Genomic DNA, 22476 nt, shown 5'->3' with positions numbered 1-22476 from the left:
GTATGCGTGCGTGCGTGTGTGTGCGTGCTGTTTTTTTCAGTCTGTCTGTCTGTCTGTCTGGCAGTCTGTCTGTCTTAACAGTGTATATATGAATTTCCATCTTTATCTTTGTACTTTTGTATATTTTTGTGATGGATATCAGACAACAGATTGTTAATTATTTGACTTGTTTGTTTAATTTCTATGTCACTACAGGGTCTCTGTCTTCCTGTGATGCCTTTTTGAACACATTCCAAAGTAAAGGCTTGAAACCAGAAACAATATGTCCATGTGCGGGCTCTACAGAGGCCTTGACGATAGCTGTAAGAAGGTATGTCATATTGTATCAATCTACTCACAATCATGTCTTCTCAATATTGTTATGATTTTACCTCGCCTGTTGAATTGTACACTTCACGAATACGTCACTCAAAGACATGGGCGTGTGGTCGACAACAACGGATGAAGGAACCAGTGTTTTAGAATGACAAAAGTGTTCCCAAGATTTATCCAAACACTTTCCAAGTCAGTGTGGGTTAAGGATCTGTCAGATAAGTTCACATGAAGTGATCTGTTTCAGGAGACATTTCTAACAGCTAACTGTGTGTGTTCTTAAAGGCCAGGTAAAATGAATAATTATGTACTGTGTATGTGTTTTACAGGCCAGGTAAAATGAATAATTATGTACTGCTTATGTGTTGTTACAGGCCAGGTAAAATAAATAATTATATACTGTGTATGTGTTGTTACAGGCCAGGTAAAATGAATAATTATGTACTGTGTATGTGTTCTTTCAGGCCAGGTAAAATGAATAATTTTGTACTGTGTATGTGTTGTTATAGGCCAGGTAAAATAGGAAATACAGCAACAGGACGTGGTGTATTATCAATGTCTGGATTGAGTTATGGTGTTGTCAGAGTAGATACAGATGATAAACTGACATCACTTACCTTACAAGATGTTGGCGTTGTCATGCCTGGAGGTAGGAACATTATTTGAACTATGTCATGGCATTTCTGATACAGTGCAGTTGTATATTATTCCCCAACATTGTGACCACCAATGAAAAAATGTTCTCTTTTGTGGGTTATTGAGATAGAAGTACCCCCTCAACTTTGTAAAATGGAGATTTATATATTCCCATGTTTGTATTACAGCAATGGTGGTAGTCATAGAGATAGAAGTACCCCCTCAACTTTGTAAAACGGAGATTAATATAGTCCCATGTTTGTATTACAGCAATGGTGGTAGTCATAAAGATAGACGGACCTCCACAACTGTGTAAAACAGATGAAGTCGGAGAGTTGTGTGTGCATTCTGGTGCTATTGGTTCTTCATACTGGGGCCTACCAGGTATCTCCAACGCGATATTCAAGGTAATCTCACCAATGTTATTTACTAATAGTTATCATACAGCTCCATGCCTGTTTTGTGGATTTAACAGGATGCTTTTGTGGGCATACCTGTCATTTTGTCCGAGACAAAACAGTGTCTACCAGGTATCTCCAATGCCATATTCAAATATGTACTTGTGATCATTTACAGACCACATCCTTTGGATGTAGCATAACTTAGCTGATGCATGATTGATACAAAGGGTAACAGTTGCCATGGTATTTTGTATTTGTACTCAATTCTATAATAACATATCTTACAGATTGAGCCTTTGACGGATGAAGTTAAAAAAGTCAATGACAAGATATTTGTCAGAACTGGTCTTCTTGGATTCCTAGGTCCTGTAAGTATTACATCTCATTGTTACAATATCATATTGGGTATTAGTATTCCACTCCACATGCTACATAGCATTACTAGAGGTGATGCATGAGAATAGGCTGACCTTTTTGTTCTATTTTGACCCTTTAGTGTGCAGTAAAATGGTATTACAGGTATCAATCAATCAGTCAATCAAAAACACAGTACACAGTATTGGTCAAAGTCCCTGAACAAGTAATGTAGTCGAGATGTTAAAAAATGCCCATTGCAAAATCTTAGTCTTAATGTCTTCCCTGACTTTCTCAAGAGTAGGTGAATGGTGTAGTTCAACAGGTAGAGTGTTCAAAAACAGTGTGGTGGGGTTGGGGTGGGAGGTGGGGGTACTGACAATTGACACATCCATCAATTTTTAGCATTTTGACTACATTAATTTCAAGCATTGCAGAATGCATAGAATTTGTTATGATGTAGGAAGACTAGGGTGTAAATCCTGTATTTCAGGTTTCAATGGCTACAACTTAGTTTGCCCATGGAGAGCTGTTTCAATGCTATTTCTTGTTTTGTAATGACAGGGTGGACTTGTCTTTGTGTGTGGTAAGACAGAAGGTTTGATGCAGGTTAGTGGTAGACGGCATAACACAGATGATATCATTGCTACAGTACTGGCGGTTGAACCAATGAAATTTATTTACAGAGGAAGGTAAGTACTCACAGTGTGTCAGATGATCAATATTTATAACTGAAATATCGGTTTAGTAAACTGAAGTAGAATGGAATCATCTGAACATTGAAGATGTGTGAGTTGTATAATGCATAACATTTTATTCTGGGTTTTTAGTATAACATTTTCATTTCATATTATGAACCCAGTAGTATAGCGCTATCTTTCATTGAATCTTTCCGATCTCTCTTTCACTGAGACATCCAGATTATAAACACAGAATCTATGACCATTCATCTTTGAATAACTTTGAGTGTATACCAGACAGTGGTTACAATTAGTTACAATTTCACATGTATTTTGATTTTATTTGGAATGAGGTGGTATTTCTTAAAACTATTTTTTTATCTCCTACCCATATTGTAGTATCAAATGTAAAAATATTTGTGCAACACACAGTTTCAGCAATGTCTTGTAAAATTGACTGAACATTAAACATTACAGAGTTTGTTTTAACTTTATTTGATATGTTTGTAAATCACAGAATTGCAGTATTCTCCCATAAAGTGTTAAGAGATGAAAGAATTGTGGTTATAGCAGAACAAAGACCTGATTCATCAGAGGAAGAGGTAAATAGTCGTTCTGATTCACTTTGTCATTCTCATGGTTTCGAACACTAGTATGGTACTGTAGCAAAGTGTCTTGTCTTCTGTTGTGTTATGTGTCGCTATGTCTCTACTTGTTGATATCATTTGATTTATAAATATAAATTTTGAGTTTTTATATTCTGTACAGATTTATGTATTTGACAGTGCTGTGTTGTGTTGTGTTGTTGTGCTGTGCTGTGTTGTGCTGTGCTGTGCTGTGCTGTGTTGTGCTGTGTTGTGTTGTGTTGTGCTGTGATGTGCTGTGTTATATTGTTGTGTTGCATTGCGTTGCACTGTGCTGTGCTGGGTTGTGTTGTGTTGTGTTGTGCTGTGTTGTGTTGTGTTGTGTTGTGTTGTGTTGTGTTGTGTTGTGTTGTGTTGTGTTGTGTTGTGTTGTACTGTGCTGTGTTATGTTGTGCTGTGCTGTGCTGTGCTGTGTTGTGTTGTGTTGTGTTGTGCTGTGCTGTACTGTGTTGTACATTATTATACAGTATTGTGTTATGTTATGCCATGCATTGTGTTTTCATTTCCTGTAATGGTTAAATTTATAGGTGATGTCATTTACAAAGACTTGTCTGATAACTCTCTCTATATCTAGCTATCATTTGACATACAATGCATTCTGTGTTTTGATTTCCAGTGTTTCCAATGGATGAGTAGAGTACTCCAAGCCATAGATAGTATACATCAAGTAGGAGTTTACTGTCTTATCCTAGTGCCTCCTAATACACTTCCAAAGGTTAGTGGTCTCTACAAATTGTTCATATCAAATACAAAAAACAAATAACTGAATTAGACATTGCCTACAAAACTGTTTCTGTGTTTTGGGTTAGTGTATACATTGTGAACAGAGGTATAATATTACTTGTACAAGTTACAGACAACATTTTTTAGCACTGTTGAGAACTCTTGTAATGGCGAAGAGTGGACAGTTTTAGCAAAGTTTTCAACAGTGAAATATAGAAGAAATATAGTAGAAGGAAGTATGATGAAATTTGGTACTTGTATACTTTGTTATAAATTAATGTGGAAAGTTGAATAAATACATGACAAATGTTTCAATTTATTTTATCAACTTACTCCATTCAGTGTACAGCTACATACTGATCTCAAAGTTGTCATCAAATGAAACGTATAAATGATTAAATGACATTATTTTGCAATGAAAAAATTTATATCATTGCTTTGACTGAATTCCATTTTTGATGATGGGTGAATGTTATATAATTATATTAACTGTCATGTAAATAGAATGATTTTAGGAGAATTTCCATGCAAAAATGAAAGGAATCCAAGTTTGAGAACTGTCCCTTTTCAAGTTATTCTTCATTATCTACAGACCCCACTTGGTGGTATCCATATAAGTGAGACAAAGAATAAATACTTAGAGGGAACACTCCACCCAACTAATGTACTCATGTGTCCACACACGTAAGTATACATAGATTGTATTTGAGTGGCATTGAGAAATGTCTGTTTGGCTGTCTGTCTGTGTGTCTGTTTTTAAGTAAGTAAGTAAGTAAGTAAGTAAGTAAGTAAGTAAGTAAGTAAGTAAGTAAGTAAGTAAGTAAGTAAGTAAGTAAGTAAGTAAGTACATTGTGTGTCTGTCTGTCTGTGTGTGTCTATGTCTGTGTCTGTGACTGTCTATGTGTCTGTCTGTCTGTCTCTGTATGTAGATGTGTGTGTGTGTGTGTGTGTGTGTGTGTGCGTGTGTGCACATGCAGATGTACATGTATGTGTATGTGAGTGTGTGTATCTGAACATGTCGATGGTTAGAAAGATGAAGTACAATGTACTCTAGCTGGTAGGAAATACTGTTGATGTTAGGTAAGACAGAAACAGACTAAATTAATAATTATATTTGTGATAATGTAGACATTAAGCTATCAATGGATGTTGATATAATTACATTCACAGACTAATTCAGTCCATTGATTTCAATCTCCTTACAGCTGTGTAACAAATCTTCCTAAACCAAGAATCAAACCAGCAGAAGTAGGTCCAGCCTCAGTGTTGATGGGGAACCTTGTTAGTGGAAGTAGAATAGCTGGGGCCTCAGGTCGTGAAATTGGTTTGATAGATGAAGACAGTGACACTGCTAGAAAGGTTGGTAGAATGGAGTTTATATGTTTGTTGGAGTAATGCTGACTGCATATTAAAAGTTCCTTATACTAAAGCATACTAAACCATCATCAAGTCAAATCTGGTATTTATGTATGATATTTATATATGATTTGATCATTCAAAATTTATACTCACAAAGTCAAAAAATTCTTTGGAAGCAAATGCTAAATTTTTTGCTGGCGTCTTGTCAGGGTTGTGTACTACAATGACTTAGGTTCCTAAATTCTGCTTGATATGTTGAGTAAGATTCATCTATAATATTTCTACCATTTGTATGCCTATCACATTTCCAAATGAAATATATAGTTATTTGTGAATATATTTTGTTTATGATATGTCTGTTAATTCCAGATGTCAAATCTTATCTTTAGTTCAAGTTGACAATTTTTTGATAAATTCATTCTATTTCAGTACCAATTCTTGTCTGAAGTTCTTCGATGGCGAGCTCAGACCACACCAGATCATGTCTTGTTTAACTTATTAAATGCCAAGGTAAGAAACATAGTTTATTCAACTTTTTTCTTTTCAAAATATTGGTTAGCATCAGAATTTGTCATAGGAAAAGTCTCATCAAACTTATTTCTGCCATAGTATACTTATATTAATTACAGTTATCAATTGACATATGATTTGGGATGATAAAATAGTACTTTGGTAACATCTTCAACTTTGAAATCTTGTAAAGTCGTACTGCACTTGACTTGTGTTCAGCCATTTTGAGGATTTCCTGCAAGGGGTTATGGGAAAAATTCTGGTGATGACATCATTCCTGCAAGGGTTTATGGGAAAAGCTCTGGTGATGACATAATCATTCCACAATCCCATTGTCTTGACACTGTGTATTTCTGTTTGACTTTAGGGTCACATAGCAAGTACACTAACATGTCTTCAACTTCACAAGAAATCTGAAAGAGTGGGTGCAATATTACATGACAAAATAAAGATCAATACTGGAGAACATGTAGCGTTGATTTATCCTCCTGGTATTGACCTGATAGTAGCATTCTATGGTTGTTTATATATTGGTAAGTTGGGTTTACTTTTTATATATTGGTAAGTTGGGTTTACTTTTTATATATTAGTAAGTTGGGTTTACTTTTTATATATTCAGTAAGTTGGGTTTACTTTTTATATATTCAGTAAGTTGGGTTTACTTTTTATATATTGGTAAGTTGGGTTTACTTTTTATATATTGGTAAGTTGGGTTTACTTTTTATATATTGGTAAGTTGGGTTTACTTTCTCCTTGTGTGATAGTTAAATGTCAGCCATGGAATGAAACAATGCATTTGTGTCTATTATTATATATGTACTGCAGTGCAATGCATATGTACCAGAGATTACTTACATTGGTGTGTGTGTATACTAGTGGTATTTTGACTGCAGTGCAATACTGAAATCACGATTGCATACCTGTATGCAAATGAGTGTGTGATCGTTCCATGTACAACAAATCAGGGGAACACACACTTGCATATTTTGTGAAGTTTGAATATAACGTAGTCATACATTGATTATATCTAAAGGTGCTGTTCCAGTTGCTATCAGGCCTCCCCATGGACAGAATATCCTGACTACACTTCCAACTGTGAGAATGATTGTAGAAGTTAGTAAATCTAGAGCAGTACTATCAACATCAGCTGTTATCAAATTACTCAAATCTAAGGTAGGCCATTATCAAACATTATCAATGTACTCGGGTCTAAGGTAGGCCAATATCAAACATTATCAATGTACTCAGGTCTAAGGTAGGCCATTATCAAACATTATCAAATTATACATATCTAAGATAATGATATTGTCAAAGACTATCAAATTACATGTACCGGAATATACTTATTATCAACGCATATGGAATTACAGAGATTTAAGATACGTTATAATCTAAGGTATAATCTAAGATAGAGTATATAGGAAATGATATTTCCAGTGAACTATCAGTTAGTTTTGAAGTATAATATTTGGTACAAGTTGGAGTGTTTTATCCACTCTGTACACCAACATTGGATTGTTTCAATTTATTTTTAACAGGAAGCTGCTGGAGCTGTTGATGTCAAGTCATGGCCAACAATAGTTGATACCGATGATGTACCCAAGAAAAAACTTAGCAACCATTACAGAGCACCAACTCCAGAACTTCTAGCATATCTAGACTTCAGTGTATCAACAACAGGAATGCTTGCAGGAATCAAGGTAAGAATTCCAGTCTGAATGAAGATGAATTTATTTGTACAAACTAAAAAAAATTGTGTTTATGTGATAAAAATGTATCACTGGCAATGTTATGAGAACACTCAAAGTATAAACGATCAAGGATTTTGAGTTCATAGCTAACTTCTTTTCAGACAGGTTATATAACCATGTTTGACAAATAATGATAGCAACAAATCACATTGCTTGCATAGGAAGTATCGGCAATGAAATACAGTACTGTAAATATACCATGGAAAGTATGTGCAAAATTCAGCAAAACTAAACCCTCCAATATTATGACAATTGTTTCAAATATGAGCCGTTCAAAATACAGAAAGTTTTTCTAATTTGTGATGTCAATTTTATTTTGTATTTTAGATGTCACATGCTGCAGCGACAGCGCTATGTCGATCTCAGAAGTTACAGTGTGAGTTGTATCCATCACGGATTGTAGCATTGTGCTTAGATCCCTACAGTGGTCTTGGTTTTGTACTATGGGTGCTAAGCAGGTAAGATTTACCTAACATCAAAATGTAAATATTTCCAAAGATAAAATGTTGTCGTGTCAGTGCAATAAGGTTGTATCTGCTATGCAATTGTATAAGCAGATACAACCTTACTGCAGTCACAACGAAATACAATTTCCACAGTTCTTGAAAAATGGATGTTTCATCCTTTCTTTTAACCCCAAATTTGAATACAATCTCCACCAAAGTTGGGATTAACCTTCTTTACTTCTTAGACGTCTCCTATTTTAGAAATTTCTCCTTTAAAGAGGAACATCATTCCAGGAAATACAGATGTCTTTTGCCGAACTTAGGTTTTGGAATGTTATTTCCTGATTTTACATCAGTTATAATATTACATGCAAATTTCAAGAAAAAACAAGTTGAAACTTGTTCCTCAGTCATTGTTCTAGATAGCTCCTTGACATTGACAATATCTACTGAAGACACCAGTCTATACTGATATAATATTTTAGAAATGAATTAGGGAGTTTGTCTTCAATGAAGACTTGTTAACTGTACCTTTTCATTTTCTTACAGTATCTATTCTGGACACCAGTCCATACTGATACCACCATTTGAAGTAGAAATCAATCCAGCTCTCTGGTTGACAGCCTTGAGTCAGTTTAAAGGTATGTCAGTAGCAGTGTGCCCTCTAATGATAGCCAAATTTTGTTGTGGGTCAGTATGATAGAAAGTGACATTTCTTGTGTGTCACCACATAGTAAGAGATAGAGGAACTCCAAATTTTGGTGCGTCTATAGAAATTGTGTGTATCATTGGTGCATCAAATTGGTCATTAGACCGTGAGAAATTTACAGTTTTACATTCGATTTTTGATATTGTATCAACAAATTGACAAAAAATTCATTTACATTTAATCTTATTTGTTTTCAGTGAGAGATACTTTCTGTTCATATTCTGTAATGGAATTATGCAGTAAAGGATTGGGTACATCAACTTTACAACTCAAGGTAAGTGCATAACATCATAAAATGTTGTATACATGTATGTGCAGTGTAGTTTATATCACATTACACCATGCACGAGTCAAAAAATAAAAAAATATGGAATATATACTCTGGTTGTTGTATGTCATGACAATGCATATCTATGTCATTGGTTCTGCCTTTGGTGGAAGATCTGATCCTTTTCTCACGCCTGTCAGCCTTACATCATGAAACAATCTTCCTTTCAATCTCCGCCAATCGACTCCGTGTCTCTGATATCCTTCCATTACTCTCTCAAGACCTTTCTATTAAACACTAGCCTTGACGTCCTCTGTTTGCCTGATATCCACTGGACCAGTGTCCATGTTGTAACTGTTCCTTCTTTCCATGCTACAAAACATCCCTTTGTGTTTTATATATAATACAATATGTATAATGTTTATGTATTGACAGACCAAGGGTGTAGACCTTACATGTGTGCGTACCTGTATTGCATTGGCAGAAGAAAGACCTCGTATTCAACTTTGTACCTCATTTAGCAAGTTGTTTCGTTGCATTGGCCTCTCACCAAGAGCTGTCAGTACATCATTTGGCTGCCGAGTTAATGTAGCCATTTGTCTACAGGTATGTAGCCACATAGATTTACAGTTTGGTTGTTGACTTAATGTAGCTATTTGTCTACAGGTATGTAGTCACATAGATTTACAGTTACTGTAGTTACCAATGTAAAGGACAAGTTGAATTCAACATCCAAACACAGGAAAGAGGAATCTGCAATGGTAATGATGATGGTGACTTAAGTATGCCTTATATGGACCATCAAACACTGCTTGAAGTATAGGTTGTGTGTGATGAACTCTGAAAAATAAAGTTTCTGTAGTAGAGAGTGGGAGCTTCGTTACTGACAAGTGTTCTTCCGTTTTTGATGACAGGGTGCATCCAGTCCAGATCCAACTACTGTGTATGTAGACACCAGGGCATTACGTAATGACAGGGTCACTTTAGTAGAGAAAGGAAGTCCTCATAGTCTCTGTCTGATGGAGTCTGGAAAGGTGAGATAAAATTTTAAAACTAAACCAGCACTATATGTGTATCTGTGGTCTTATCGTCCATGTATAAACACAATTTACATATATGCAAATGTTGTTTACATCTATTTACTAACTAGTGAAATGTGAACTTTATGTATTTAATTTGTACATTGACACATACTGTAGAAGTGTACCAGCTATCAAATTCACTGTTCTTCTGTGTGGTAAGGTCAGTGGACATTGAGTTGGGTATTATGGGTGATAGTGTCTCCATCTGGGGATGAGATCGAGTTTCTTCTCAACTACATGTATGTGTGCACTTATCAGTTACATGTATTTATCATTTTGACATTGATATTTTGACATATCTAATTATAGAGCAATGTATATTATATTTTCAATGATGTATGTTACGTTTATTTTTGGTGGTAGATTTTACCAGGAGTAAAGGTTGTTATAGCTAATCCAGAAACCAAAGGACAATGTGCTGATTCTCACCTTGGAGAGGTAGGTGTATGAACTCTTAACAAGTCTTCAATAAGTTGTGTGTGTGTGTGTGTGTGTGGGGGGGGGGGGGGGTTATATTTTATAGATTGGCTCCCGAGAGGGTCATATTTAAAAAATAACATTTGGTTTTCTCACCTAGATTTTAATCCTACAATCTAAAGTGGGCTTACAACAATTCATGTTACAATTTTGAAATGACTATCTGACTCCTTTCACAATTTATAATAATCTTGTTCACATCAGACAAGGTAAAAAAACTTATGTAGAGCTTTCACCCTGAATTGGTACGTGGATACAGTAACAGATATATGAATAGGATAACAAATTAAAGATATTGAAAATATTAAACATATGGTCAAAAACAAACAAAATATGGTGAGTCTGTATGGATGGTTACTCGGTATGACTTACCATAGTAATACAGTTATGTACTCTATGTATAGTAGGACCTTCTAAAAGTCTTGGAAGTTTGGTTAGGTTGGACAAATGAAGAAACTGACCATGTGATATAAAGGAATTCATTGGTCTCAATAAAATTCAACTCAAGGTTTCAAAACCTCAGACTGACCTTGTGCATAAAGATTACGAGGTCAATATTATAAATATTTATCTGTATTAGGAAAACAGGCAAGGTCATGAACCACAGCTGTTAAAACGTTTAGTTTACAGTTATATTCATTTATTCAATGAAGCCTTATTTGATGACATTAATATAGTACTAATGGTTGATTATAAAGTCTAATGAGAATAGTAATGTGTATAATTAGACTGTGTGGTTGTAAAGGACATTGACAGCTGTGCAGTAATGGTGAATTAATTTGATACATCAATTCACATTGTCTACAATTATTGCTGTCAAAATAGACAGGTAATGTAGAACAGTGGATTTAGGGTACGATAGATACACAATTGTATTCAAGCTAGGGAGTCTGAGAGATAGACATTTGTATGCAAGCTAGGGAGGCTGACTGACAGATTAGTATGCAAGCTAGTCAGACTGAGACATTTGTATTCAAGCTAGGGAGACTGAGAGAGACATTTGTATTCAAGCTAGGGAGACAGAGAGACATTTGTATTCAAGCTAGTCAGACTGAGAGAGACATTTGTATTCAAGCTAGGGAGACTGAGTTGACACATTGTATATTCAAGCTAAGGAGACTGAGTTGACACTGTTCTTCATATACCCATGTTGTACTGGTCAAAACATTTACTGCATTTGTATATGTGTTTGTATAATTATTATGTGTTTTATTTCCACATAGATTTGGGTTAGCAGTCCTCATAATGCGTGTGGTTACTACACCATCTATGGTGATGATTCACTCCATGCTGATCATTTTGACTCCAAACCCACTACTGGTGATATTGACACTTCCTATGCAAGGACTGGTTATCTAGGATTTATTAAAAGAACTGAACTCACACAGGCCGATGGAGGTAAGACAGCAGACAGGAGATGAAAATAGGATTATTTTTAAAGATAAATTTATTAAATAAATTTATTATTGTTGGAAAATTTGTCAAAATTTGGAAACACTTGTCAAACATTAACATTGCTGTGCAGTTGCACTATTACAAATGTAACACACTAGGTGTAGTTTCCTTGGAAGTTGTACACACCCAAACATAAAATATTGGAGTTATACCCTGGTTGGTTTATGTCACATGACTACATCATTGGTTTTTATTGCTCAAAATATGAGTCGAAACATAACTTGATGTTCGTGTCCAATATTTTTATTATTCATATTTATGTCATACAGGTTTTGTCTTCAGATGTATTTGACTCATAGTAACAGAGCACACCTGCCACTAGTTTTTTGCTCACGCAAATAATGAAAAGTATTTTAAAGTAAAAGCAATTTGTACGTAGAAGACAGTTTTTAATATGATGGTAGCAACACTTGGTGAATGAAGGTATTCGTCTTCAGATAAAATACAGTAAAAGGCAACAATCCATGAGTTGTCTTTATGGGTTGCCGTGACACCTTGTTTGTTGTTTACAGGTCACCATGATGCATTGTTTTCTCTTGTTGTTTTCAGGTCACCATGATGCATTGTTTGTTGTTTACAGGTCACCATGATGCCTTGTTTTCTCTTGTTGTTTTCAGGTCGCCATGATGCATTATTTGTTGTTGGGTCATTGGATGAAACAATGATACTCCGAGGCATGAGATATCACCCTATTGATATAGAGAATAGTGTACTGAGGTCCCATAAGAGTATATGTGAATGGTATGTATATTGACAATGTAATACACATTTACCTGACTGTACAGTACTGTTTTACAATGACAGTGCTGTGTTTTACATGTACAATACTGTTTTACACCGGCAGTGCTGTGTTTTACATGTACAATACTGTTTTACACTGACAGTGCTGTGTGTTTATATGTACAATACTGTTTTACACCGACAGTGCTGTGTTTTATATGTACAGTATGTTTTACACTGACAGTGCTGTGTTTTACATGTACAGTACTGTTTTACACTGACAGTGTTGTGTTTTACATGTACAATACTGTTTTACACTGACAGTGCTGTGTTTTACATGTACAATACTGTTTTACACTGACAGTGTTGTGTTTTACATGTACAGTACTGTTTTACACTGACAGTGCTGTATTTTATATGTACAGTACTGTTTTACACTGACAGTGCTGTATTTTATATGTACAGTACTGTTTTACACTGACAGTGCTGTATTTTATATGTACAGTACTGTTTTACACTGACAGTGCTGTATTTTATATGTACAGTACTGTTTTACACTGACAGTGCTGTGTTTTACATGTACAATACTGTTTTACACTGACAGTGCTGTGTTTTACATGTACAGTACTGTTTTACACTGACATTGCTGTATTTTACATTTACAGAGCTTTTTTACATAGACAATACTGAGTTTTACTATACAGTACTTGTTTACATTGACAAACCTGTTTTACACTGACAGTGCTGTTTTACATTTGCAGTACTGTGTTTACATTTACAGTGCTATTTTACACAGACTGCTGTATTTTACAATGACGATACTGTGCTTTACATTAACAGCACTGTGTTTTACACTGACAATATTTTGTTTTACAGTGCTGTTTTACACTGATGGTACTGTATTTCACAATGACAATATTGTGTTTTACAATCACAGTACTGTGTTTTACACCAACAATATTTTGTTTTACATTTACAGTGCTGTTTTTACATGGACCAACTTGTTGGTGGTAGTTGTTGAGTTAGAAGGTACAGAGAATGAGGCACTAGACTTGGTACCACTTGTCACTAATGCTGTCTTGGAGGAACACTACCTGATAGTTGGTGTGGTGGTGGTTGTTGATCCCGGTGTGGTTCCCATCAATTCAAGAGGAGAGAAACAGAGAATGCATCTCAGAGATGGCTTCCTAGCTGACCAGCTTGATCCCATCTATGTTGCCTACAATATGTAAACTAAGTTACAAGAAAAACAATATTTGAGGAACTTGTCAATCAATCTGTAATTATGTGTCATGGTTTGCTCCGAGTAATCATGTTTTGTGTCACAACTGTAACATTTATGCATCATCTCATACTCATTACTATGGTTTCACGTGACACACAAGACATGATCATGCTAAGTTACATAATTTTCAGGTATGTTTCATGTGACACATATAGCGGCTGTAGTAATGTTTTGTGTTACTTTGTGTATAATTTTGCTATAATGTCATGGTCAGTGTGGTTATGTATAACATTGCGCAAGTCATGTTGTCAAGTGTCGTACATTACATGTACACTCAATTTCATCATGTTATGCCAAATCATTATGTTTCATGCTGCCTAATTGATTATGTATAACATTACACAAACCATGTAATTATGTTTCATACACTACTATCAAGTCAACATTTCTCACATTAGATGGAGAGTTATTATATTTTATGTTGCCCACAGTGATTATGTATCACATTATGCAAGCCATGTAATTATGTTTCATACATTATTCTCAAAGTTCATGATACACTGCAGGCATTATGTTTCATGTTGTTGTCATTTTGAGTATATTTCACTTTATGCAGGCCATGTAATTATGTTTCAAACATTACTCTGAAGTTCATATTACTCGGTAAACATAATGTTTGTGATTATGTTTCACATTACACATACGATGCTAGTAAAAAAAGTATGTTTCTTACATTGCTCTAAATTCAATGTTTCATGTTGCAGTATAAGTATGTATCACATTACACCAGACATGTTACTACCAGTATGTGTCGCATTGGATTTGAGAAAAAAATTTGATGTCATTCAGTATCTCAACAGTGTCTATGTGTAAGATCAAATATAAGTCATGAAACAAGAACTTTTAAGTCTGTGTTATGTACAAGATTATCACTGCAAAGAACATGATTCTTAATATACACATAGCACCGGGTTGTGTGTTTCTTTGATTTATCATTTCTACAGCAAGTTTCATGTTAGCGTCCACTGGTTATGTTTGATACAACCACACAGAAAGCCATATATGAAACTGCACATTGTACATTTTAAAATAAAACTGCACATTGTACATTTTAAAATAACAAGATGGCAATTTCTTGCTACATTTTGTCTAAAATGAAATTATAATCACTCATATGTAGTGTTACTAGATGCAGACATGCTGACACCAATGTTTTGATGTCTGCATTTTAATTCATTTCATTTAGACATTTTGTGTCACAAGAAACTGTATATTCATTCCATCTTGCTATCTTAAAGTGTAGAATGTGCAGTTTCTTATTAGTTAGTGCATGGTTGTATCAAACCAAGTCAGTGAACACTAACATGAAAAGGGTTGTATAAACATCATGTACATACAATGTGACACTTCAGAGTCAAAGCTGTCTACATGAAATCACCCATGCATGCAGAAAGTACTGCCATACCAAACAAAATGGTGGAATTATTATTTCAGAAAGAGTGTTGCCCTGCAAAGTGATTGCCTTTATCCAATATTTACTTAGTCAGTATTATTTTGAACACCAAGTGTTTAGCGTTGCTAAGTATGTTTAGTTGTCAATGTAATTCTGTAACCAAGTACTTGTATGTATAGATATGATCAGATGTCTGGATAATATTTGATATGTTGCCCACATAGTCTAGTATATACAGATTTGTATCTGTATTGTATTCTTAGTGAGCTAACAGTGCACAGTTCTGTTGTAAATGATGGTAGACTCTCTGAAAGTCCAGGCAACAAAGAAAATAACAATCTGTATTCAGTGTTTTATAAAAGCTAATGTTTGCTCTTGAGATATAATGTGAAAATATAAAAGATTGTTTGGCATGAATCTTGGTGCTAATCACACATAACCGACAATCAAGTTGAGCTCCATGATTTCTCTAACAACTGTTGCCATAGCAACAGCCACATTGGTTGCCATAGTGCATTACTAGTTACCATGATAACAATTACCTTAAATACTATATTGTTTTGACAATTGTTGCCACAGTGACATCCAACTTATTTGTATAGTTTGTATACTGATAGTTACCATGGCAACAATTTAGTCAGTCTCCAAGCTTACTATTCAAATACTTGTTATGACAGCAATTAAGTCTGTCCTGTTGTTTACTATTCAGGTAGTTGCCATGGTGATAATCAAGTTGGGTATCAGTGGTTTTGTCACTACGGTAATAGTCGTTATGGCAACATTGAAATTGTTCCAATTTGTTACTGTACAGGTAGCTGCCATGGATAAAAGTTTGTTTTCGATAATTTTTGACGACATTTTTGTATTTACAATATTTCAGTACCTTTTGTTGAAATTTTATGTTACCTAAAAGTTTATTTAAAAAGAATTGAATAACATTATAATTGTTAAGACCTTCACAGTACACGGTAGTTATATTATTAGAATGGTACTGTTTGTGAAAGTCTCTTTATGTATAATTTTCTTTTGTTTTGCCATAGTTTATATTGTATTATCAACTACAAAAACTTTATGCACTAGTTGAAATTATGACTGCCCACCATAAGTTGAGTAGAAAGAGGGTATTAGACACTCATTTAGAAAGGATCAGGGGGTGACTGTCACCATGGGTTTCTTTATTTGAAAAGAACAGAAAGACAAATATACAGGGGGTGCTCACTTTGAAATGAAGGGAAAAGCTATGATAATTTGATAGGCACTCAGCGTTTAATGTTTTCAGGGGGTATCCACTTTGATGTGAACGGGGAGAAGCAATGTATACAGTACACATAAGATGTCACTTTGAAAAGAACTCAAATGTGTACAGGGGGTGTTCACCATGAAGTGAACGGGGAGAAGCAATGTATGCAGTACACATAGCATGTCACTTTGAAAAGAACTCAGATGTGTACAGGGGGTGTTCACCATGAAGTGAACGGGGAGAAGCAATGTATGCAATACACGCAAAATGTCACTTTGAAAAGAACTGTGTGTAATGTGTCCAGGGGGAGGCTCACTTTGAAGGGAACTTGATGGTTCATATCATGTACAAGGTACTTACTTTGAAGTGAAGGGAAATTGATGTGTGCAGTAGATTGTCATTTTGAAAGAAACCCCTGATTTGATATGTACAGGTATGTACAGGGGGTGCTCACTTTGAAAGGAACAAGGGCAAATATCAACTGCAATGTTCAATTTTGAAAGAAGTTAGATAAATGAAATTACAGATTAATCAGATTTGAGAAAAGTATATCATAAAAAAAGTGTGCATACTTAACTTTGTATTCAGTCAGTAATGATAGCCATTTTCTTTAAAAAAAAGTCAAGTTTTATTAAGTCGTGTGTCTGGTAATTTTAAAGTCTTTTAACAAACAAGGGAAATTATTTACACTCAAGTTTGATTTCATAGTTTTGTATTTCTGGTACTAAGTAGTTATTGTGTGTGTGTGTTGATTGGCCAGACTTGGCTGCCTTCCTCCTGTAAAGAACTATAGAGGGCAGTATTTGAAAACCTCATTTTACGTAAGCAAACTTGCCCCAAGCTATACCTTCCCAGACTAAATGAAATGTCACTCTTTCAGAAGAAAATTTTAAGTGTTGCCTTATGAGAAGAATTCCATTGTATATATGCTGTATTATTAAGTGCAAGAAATACATGCTGTACATCGTAGTGAGAGTTGTACGATGACAAAAGTAGTACGAAAAATATGCACTTTCTTTCCAAGCGTTAGATTAGTTCTGATTTCTCTGTGAATGGGTAAAGACTCTTTGAAATATTGATGTCAAGATGTTTTTAATAGGACTGTGTGTCTGAAATGTGATAAACAGAAAAATATCAAAACATCGGACAGTTTAGGTAGTTGTCTTTTGATACTTCTGTCTAAAATCCAAATTGACAGATTGTAGCATAGACCCCTTAGGGGAGTGTTTCTTAATAATGAAAGACCCCTTAGGGGAATGCTCCTTAGTCAATCAATGATGAAAGTCCCTTAGGCCAGTGCTCCTTTGTCAGTGATGAAGACTTTATAGGACAATGCTGTTTGTTTTATGATGAAAGTCCCCATAGGGCAGTGCTCTTTTGTCAATAATGAAGACCCCTTAGGACAATGCTGTTTTGTTGATGATGAAAGCCCCTTAGGGCAGTGGTTTTTTGTCAATGATGAAGACACCTTAAGGCAATGATGTTTCATTAATGATAAAAGATACTTGTAATTCCATGTGATAATTTACACACTATCCCAGATCTCACCTTTATTGATAAACATTGACGTTACGGATTAAATCCTTTGGGATACAATTATTACTATTACGCAGAATATTAATTAGCAAAAATTAACTTGATAATTGTCTTGTATCTGTTGTTGAGTGTCTCAATCAATTTTATAACGTATGTTTTTTTTGCATTTTTTTAATATAACAATAATGTGTATGATATTACAATGCTCTCTTCAAAGTAGAAAGTACTGTTCAATCAGGAATATATTAGATTGATGGCTTTTGAGGACTGCCATATCTTGAAATTACATCAAATAAGGATACAGATTCAGAGTTGGAAATTGATTCTATCTACTTGAATCTGAACTTCACAAATTGGTGAGGTTAAAGTTGAAATGATTATGAGAATTAAAAAGAGCAAAAAAAAAATCAGGTGCATAAGATGAGATATATTGAAAGTATACATCTTATTTTAATGAAAGTCAAACATGTTCATGAACCTAGGGAGTACATTTTTGCATATTACACCATATGTTCATGAACCTAGGGAGTGCATTGTGGCAAAGGGCATCATGTTTTCTTAACCTAGGGAGAGCATTGTATTCTGTGTATAATCAGGCATTGTTGTATTGTGATATTCTATAATCAGATCCCCTAGCATAAAGGAAATTTGTAATGAGGGTAGTGTACTACCATGTGGTACACACATTAGTAGCCATGCACAGAATATTTAGTATTTCTCTGTCATTACTTCATTCATGTACAATACTCCGCTGTTTTGTACTCATTAACTGCAGCAGAAAGATTGTCAAATATGCAACACACAACCAGATTATAGTCAAAATGTATGATTCTTACATGGTTTATATCAACTCACATAGTTTAGAGTTATTTACTAGAACCACTTATCAAGATGTTTGACAGCAGGCCTTTATTTTCACAGATATCATTGATCACCATATCGTGTATGTTTGTTTGTTTGTTTGTTTGGGTAGGAAATGCATTTGTGTGTAGACATATATCGGTGTGTGTTATTTTCTGTGTGCTGGAGAAAAAAGGAGGCATGTGAATGTGTATGTGTGTGTATGAAAGTATGTGTGTTTGAGAATTTGTATATGTATGTGTATTCATATGTTTGTCAATGTGTGCATAGTGAGATGTGGAATTCATTAGTATCTCCATATACTTTTATTATGGACAAGGTAATGATATATGCTGGCTTCAACTCATAAAAATGCCAAATCCGAAACAAGATGTAGTCATAGCCACTAATATGTAGATGTTTCCCCCATATATTATAATGTTGTTATTTCAGATTAGCGTTCAGGTAAATCACATTATTTCAATTGCCCAGTGATTACAAGATTGGTGCCCAGTATTCTGAGATAGACCGTGGAATTAAAATGATAAAACAGCTAGGTACTGGTGAGAGGAATTGTCGTTGTACCTGTGTGTTTGAATATGGTGTAATAATTGAAAGCAGAGGAACAATCTTCTTGTAAACCCAGACTATTGGTGTGAATCATATTCATAAACACAAAGAGTTCATTTTAACAAACCTGGGGAGTGCTGTGTAACAATGTTGATGAAGCTAGGGAGTGCATTGTTAAAATGAATCATATTCATGAAGCTAGGGAATGCATTGTTGCAAAGTTAATGACATTCATAAACTGAGGGAATGGATCTTAGCAAAGTGCCTCCTATCTTTATGAACATAAGGAGTTCAATGTGATGTTCATGAAGCTAGGGAGTACAGTGTTGTAAAGTGAATTCATAACCTAAGTAAGAAGTGCGTTGTTGCAATATGCACGCTTCAGGTATATTTGTATCTTCATGACATTTGTGATTCATGAAGGTGAACTATTCATTTAGGAATGTGGGATATGCATTGTAACAACGGAGTGCATTGTAATTTGAGTGAATTATCTGCTCAGGAACCAAAAACAGGAATACTTTGTAGCAAAACACATCATAGATTCATGACTCTACAGAGGACATGTAGTAAAGAGTGTCATTTGTTCATGAACCTAAGGAGTGCATTGTAGCAAAGTACATAACATTTTTATGTATCTAGGGAATGTATTGTGATATAAGGGACTTGCCTGTTCAGGAACCTAGGGAGTGCTAGATAGCTTAATGCACCATATGTTCTTGAGCCTAGGGAGTATATTGTAGCAAAATCCAGTGTGTAATTTCATAAACCTAAGGGGTACATCATATATTCATTGACTTGAGGAGTGCACTTTTTGCAAACATCATCTTTCATAATTATTGTTAAACAGTGTTTCATTTGCAATACTCCATGTGTACAGATTAATTTTCTTTTAATTGCCTATGCATATGCAATAATTATAATTTTACAGGAAATATACACAACCAGTTTTTAGTAATACCGTAACTAGACTAATATGAAATGTGAGAACATTGCAATTCCTTTAGCTAAATAGAGAAATTTTATATGAATTTATACGTTGAAATGTTATTTTGATTATTATCCATGTAGCATGTTAACTTGATGGAAGTGTCAAGTTCCTTCAATCTAATAAACAAATAACTGTACTGCATTGTGTGCCTGTGTCTGCCTTCTTTTTACAGTGACCGAGTGAGTGTTACTTTTATGAATGCTATTTTCTTGTAAGAGGGTTGTTTAACCCGGGTGTTATACATGTATTACAGTGCGTTTCTTGTAAGCGAGTTATCTGGTCCGGATGTTATATTGCAAAGTGTTATTTATATGAATGTTATTTGGGCAGGATGTTATATTGCAAAGTGTTATTTATATGAATGTTATTTGGGCAGGATGTTATATTGCAAAGTGTTATTTATATGAATGTTATTTGGGCAGGATGTTATATTGCAAAGTGTTATTTATATGAATGTTATTTGGGCAGGATGTTATATTGCAAAATGTTTCTTGAGGAAGCTGTTTAGTCAAGATGTTATATTGCAAAGTGTTATTTATATGAATGTTATTTGGGCAGGATATTACTAGTATATTGCCAAGTGTTTCTTGAGGAAGTTGTTTGGTCAGGATGTTATATTGCAAAAAGTTTCTTGAAGCTATTTGGTCAGGATGTTATATTGCAAAATGTTTCTTGAGGAAGCTATTTGGTCAAGATGTTATATTACAAATTGTTATTTATATGAATGTTATTGGTCGGGATGTTACATTACAGGGACATGTATGTTTCTTGAAAGAGAGTTATTTGGTCCGAGTATTAAGTTGTAAAGTGTTATTTATATGAATGTTATTTGGTCCGGATGTTACATTACAGGGACATGTATGTTTCTTGAAAGTGAGTTATTTGGTCCGAGTGTTATGTTGTAAAGTGTTATTTATATGAATGTTATTTGGTCCGGATGTTACATAACAGGGACATGTATGTTTCTTGAAAGTGAGTTATTTGGTCCGAGTATTATGTTGTAAAGTGTTATTTTTATGGATGTTATTTGGTGAGAATGTTAATTGTTTGTATGAGTGTTAAGCCTTATTTGGTCCGATGTTGCATTGTCAAGATGTTATATTACAAAGAATTATTTGTACGAGTGTTATTTTGTCAGGATATATATTAAAAAACAGTTATTTGTATGAAAGTTATTATGGCCGATGTTATATTTACAAAAAGTTATTTGTACGAGTGTTATTTTGTCAGGATATATATTACAAAACAGCTATTTAATTGTATGAAAGTTATTTGGGCCGATGTTATATTTACAAAGCAGTTATTTGCACGAGTGTTATTTGGGCCGATCATGGTATGAGTTATTTGTACAAATGTTATTTGGTCGTATGTTATATTACAAAAAGTTATTTGCATGCATGTTCTTTGGTCTCTGCTTTGGTCTGGTGTTGTATTACAAAGAGTTAATTGTACGAGTGTTACTTGGTCAGCATGTTACATTATGTACAAATGTTTTTACTTTTCCTGCAGATCAACGACAAACAATCATGCAATTTATTTTCACATCGCATCCACTAATTTTATAACTGAAGACTCTGTGTGTTATCCTTCAAGTTGTAGGCTTTGGACAAGGGGTGACCATGTAAATGAATTACATTCAATACTCAAGCTACAGACTGCGGTCAATATCAATTAATACCAGTAGCCATCCAATTAATCGCAGGGCAGTTGAAGTAATAAAGAATCGGGAAAAATATGCAACTTCATTTAATATGTATGATTATTTTGTTGTAATAAATCGTACATATTTAGCTTATATACAACTTGAGTACTAGATGTCACTGAAAATAAAATGAACATCTCCAAGGCAATAGAGTTGAAACTTCTAGAACAAAGTTTGTTTTAATTTGTCACGTGATCATATCGACAATCTCTTCGTATTTATTTTGTTTGTTTATTCGTTTATTTAAAAAAATTATAACTTTGACACGTCTGAAGTAAATTGTGGTTCTCGGTGATAAGAATGTAAGTTAACTAATCTGACGAGAACAGCAAAAGTATCACATATACTATTTGTAACAATCTTAGAATGGTAAATACATAAATACACATTTT

The 22476-nt window shown here is 34.4% G+C and overlaps 1 protein-coding gene across 1 annotated transcript in view; it reads left to right on the top strand.

The window, feature by feature from the left end:
• Nucleotides 1-20506, top strand: part of LOC144450801 (disco-interacting protein 2 homolog C-like) — a 38698-nt gene extending 18192 nt beyond the window's left edge. The window contains exons 17-38 of the mRNA XM_078141528.1: nt 196-310; nt 822-961; nt 1219-1355; nt 1637-1717; nt 2268-2395; nt 2901-2985; nt 3644-3742; nt 4343-4434; nt 4956-5109; nt 5539-5619; nt 5987-6152; nt 6653-6792; nt 7158-7319; nt 7698-7828; nt 8366-8457; nt 8723-8799; nt 9229-9399; nt 9708-9827; nt 10239-10313; nt 11576-11750; nt 12425-12548; nt 13507-20506. Coding sequence (XP_077997654.1) covers nt 196-310; nt 822-961; nt 1219-1355; nt 1637-1717; nt 2268-2395; nt 2901-2985; nt 3644-3742; nt 4343-4434; nt 4956-5109; nt 5539-5619; nt 5987-6152; nt 6653-6792; nt 7158-7319; nt 7698-7828; nt 8366-8457; nt 8723-8799; nt 9229-9399; nt 9708-9827; nt 10239-10313; nt 11576-11750; nt 12425-12548; nt 13507-13759 — 2798 coding nt within the window. The 3' untranslated portion in view covers nt 13760-20506. The remainder of the gene's footprint in view (nt 1-195; nt 311-821; nt 962-1218; nt 1356-1636; nt 1718-2267; nt 2396-2900; nt 2986-3643; nt 3743-4342; nt 4435-4955; nt 5110-5538; nt 5620-5986; nt 6153-6652; nt 6793-7157; nt 7320-7697; nt 7829-8365; nt 8458-8722; nt 8800-9228; nt 9400-9707; nt 9828-10238; nt 10314-11575; nt 11751-12424; nt 12549-13506) is intronic.
• Nucleotides 20507-22476: the final 1970 nt, after the last annotated feature.

The sequence above is a fragment of the Glandiceps talaboti genome, chromosome 20 (genome assembly GCF_964340395.1).
Source record: "Glandiceps talaboti chromosome 20, keGlaTala1.1, whole genome shotgun sequence".
Lineage (NCBI taxonomy): Eukaryota > Metazoa > Hemichordata > Enteropneusta > Spengelidae > Glandiceps > Glandiceps talaboti.
This window is presented reverse-complemented; position numbering and strand designations above follow the sequence as displayed.